The sequence below is a fragment of the Rhincodon typus genome, chromosome 41 (assembly GCF_021869965.1).
Source record: "Rhincodon typus isolate 14 chromosome 41, sRhiTyp1.1, whole genome shotgun sequence".
Classification (NCBI taxonomy): Eukaryota; Metazoa; Chordata; class Chondrichthyes; order Orectolobiformes; family Rhincodontidae; genus Rhincodon; species Rhincodon typus.
In genome coordinates this window covers 6,453,528-6,456,762 of record NC_063372.1, presented here as the reverse complement: position 1 = coordinate 6,456,762, position 3,235 = coordinate 6,453,528, and the positions used below count along the sequence as shown (strand labels likewise).

Genomic DNA, 3,235 nt, shown 5'->3' with positions numbered 1-3,235 from the left:
TTCCACCCTCTTCCATTGGACAAAAGATACAAAAGTTTGAAACCATGTACCAACAGATTTAAAAACAGCTTCTTCCCCGCTGTTATCAGACTTAGGAATGGATCTCTCATATATTAGTTGATCTTTCTCTGCACCTTCCCTGTAGCTGTAACACTGTATTCTGCATTCTGTTCTATTACCCTGATGTACTTAGGTGAGGTATGATTTGCCTGGATAGCGCACAAAACAATACTTTTGATTGTATCTTGGTACATGTAACAATAATAAATCAAATCAAATCAATGATTTGGTGGCCGCTGGTTCCCGTTTAGGAACAGTTTTTCCCCACCTGGTCGTGTCTGTACCTCTGGGCCAAGAGGGCCAAGCCACCTGCCCCAGAGGTGTGTCATAACGCATCTGAACAAGTTGATTAAAAAACTCTCCTGTCGAACCTTTCATCAAATTTCCTCTCAAGCTTCCCTTCTCCAAGGAGAACAGCCCGAGTTTCTCCAATCTACCTGTCTCCCTGAAATCCCTCATGCCTGAAATTTCTCATCAATCTTTGATGCACCTTTCCGGATGCCTTCACATTCTTCCCTCTGTGCGCTGCCCAGAACTGGACATAATATTCCAGTTCAGGCTGATCAAGTAGTCTGTACAGGTTGAACATAACTTCTTTGCTGTTGTAAATCTAACCCTTCTACAAAAGTGCTGCAAAACCCTCGCACTCACTGACTGGAGGCTTTTTCAATCCAGCTCCTCGTGGATTCGCTCCCAGCCCCGCGTCAATCTTCCAACGCGGCTCCGGAACCATCCCATTGGCTAAAACGTCGTCCCACCCCCACCCACCCGCGGCCTCTCCCAATCGCCTGCAAGAGCCACCGTTGATTGACTCGCCCAGTGGACGTGGGCGATTGTGACGGCACAATACAGGAATTCGGTTGTCAGGGGTAACCGTGGTGGGCGTGCTGTCCGATTGGCTGCCGAGGAGCTGTCAATTACTAAGGCTGCCTGCTGCTTCCTGCAGCTGAAATATACAGAGGCAGAGAGTGTTGGCGTGGACAGGCCGGGCATAAGACTCGGGTGGTTACCCTGCTGTCATGGAAGGGGTACTGCACAAGTGGACCAATTATCTGAGTGGTGAGATGGGGGTTTAGAATCTTACTGGAGATGCCGTCCAAGTGATTCAACCAGCACTTCTGCAGCCTGAGGAAACAGTGTACTGGAGCAGCAAAGGCTGACACTCGGTGCAAACTGCCAATTGTTCTTTTATCTGCCTTGTAGATTTTTGCAGATGCAGGCTTGCTGCATCGCTCTTTACGGGTGGAGGGTGAGACCCCTGTTTGGATCCATCCCGAACACTGGATGCTGAGATCCTCTTTCTGCCACAGCTGGCAGGAGCCAATTCAGCACCGATTCAGCGTGCGACCCTCAGGCTTTGTTTGGCTTCCGACCAGATAATCCGGCGCACAACTGAGCCACGCAAGCTTTTTAAAGAGCAACTTGCTTCGTCTTTCCCAATATCTGCAGGGACTCTTGCTGTTGAGGTTTCGTTTCAAAGTCAAAGGTCCAGAAAAGACCGTGGGGGGCTGCAGTTCAACAGTCTGGTCGTTTGTTGAGAATCAATCTTTTCCCTTGCGCGGAATAAGAGGACTAGGGAAATGTAGTTTGGATTCTGGCAATAGTTGTGCAAGCAGGTCATACCTTAGTCCCACAATTAGAGTTTCTTCGAATTGGAGGAGAGTCTGAAAGTAAGAAATTTTGGTTAATTGACAGAAGAAGCACTTTCGATTACGAAATGGCTTCGTGGAGCAGGCAGAAGGACGCCACAGTTTCCAATTGTGTGAAAGGTCAGAACTGAGGAGCCATCAATATCGTATGGCCACTAATAAACTCAGTTGGAAATTCTGGGAAAACCTCTTTAGCCAGAAAGCAGTGAGAATGTGAAACTCGAGACAACAAAGAAGTGGGTGCAATGAATGGTATCATACTTTTAAGACAAAGCTGGATAATCCCATGAAGGAGAAAAGAATAGAAGGATAGGCTGGTGGAGATGTTGAAGTAGGAATGGGGGAAGGTTTGTCTAGAGTATAAACTGGCATGAAGCAAGTGAGCTGAATGGCCTGCACCTGTGATGTAGGTTGGCTGTGAGAACAAATGTGTCAAATCTACATAAGAACCTGTAATCTGTGTACACGATTGAGACTGTGTGCCGAGAGTACTGTGTACAGTTTTGGTCTCCTTAAGAGAAAGATGTACCTGTATTGGAAACAGCTCAGAGAAGGTTCCTGAGGATGGCTCATAATGATGAAAGGTTGAGACTACACTCATTAGAGTTTAACAGAATGAGAAGTGATCTTATTGAAACATGTAAGATCCTGAGGGGCACTTGATAGGTTTGCTGAGAGGAAGTTTCCCATGGGAAGGGGCCAAATGTAGAAGAAAGGGGCATGGTTTCAAGATAAGGGGGTCTCTCATTTAAGGGAGAGATGGGAAGGAATTTCTTCTGAGCGTCATTAGTGTTTGTACTTCTCTAGAAACCAGCGAAGGCTGGGTCATTTAATATATTTCAAGGCTGAGTGAGACAGATTTTTGAGGGGGGGGAGTCGGGCAAACTGGAGAGTGGAGTTGAGGCTACCATCAGATCAGCCATGATCTTGTTGAATAATTGAGCAGGTGAGAGGGGCCAAATTGCCTACTCCTGCTCCTATTTCTTGTGTTCTTTATTGGCTTATTGCCTAACAGGTAGGACAATCCTCGCCAGAGGGCAACATCTTCAGTCTGAAGCACGCACCCCTAGAACTGATCAGGCAAAATTATTAACAAATGTGAAATACTGAAATTACTGAGATCTGAAATAAAAAAAAACAAGAAGTACTGGAGCAGCTCAGGAGGGCTGACAGGGTCTCCAGAGAGAAACAGAAACCGAGTCTGGTATGACTTTTGTTCAGACTTGAGCAATGTTCATCCTTTGCAGAGTTAACAGCAGTTTTTTTTTTAATTATTCCATCCCCTGCTTGCTTGGCTGATCTGTATATGGCTCAGTCTTTAATTGGCTGGCATATTCAGAGGGCATTGCAATCCTTGATGGCACCATCTAGGTCAAAAATGCAACAAAACAGTTTAAAACCAGCAGTGCGCCTGAGATCTGGTTGGTAGTGAACTTATAGTGTACAGAGTCTAAATGACCCGCAGGCTGGGATAAAAATGTCAAAACCCAGTCGGTGTAACAGCCAGCTGCATTAGAATTGGCCAA

General features: G+C 46.2%; 1 protein-coding gene across 1 annotated transcript in view; it reads left to right on the top strand.

The window, feature by feature from the left end:
- The first annotated feature begins 1,008 nt into the window (after nucleotides 1–1,008).
- Nucleotides 1,009–3,235, top strand: part of LOC109921187 (pleckstrin homology domain-containing family A member 3-like) — a 35,293-nt gene continuing 33,066 nt past the window's right edge. Inside the window, exon 1 of the mRNA XM_048618853.1 lies at nucleotides 1,009–1,119. Coding sequence (XP_048474810.1) covers nucleotides 1,080–1,119 — 40 coding nt within the window. The 5' untranslated portion in view covers nucleotides 1,009–1,079. The remainder of the gene's footprint in view (nucleotides 1,120–3,235) is intronic.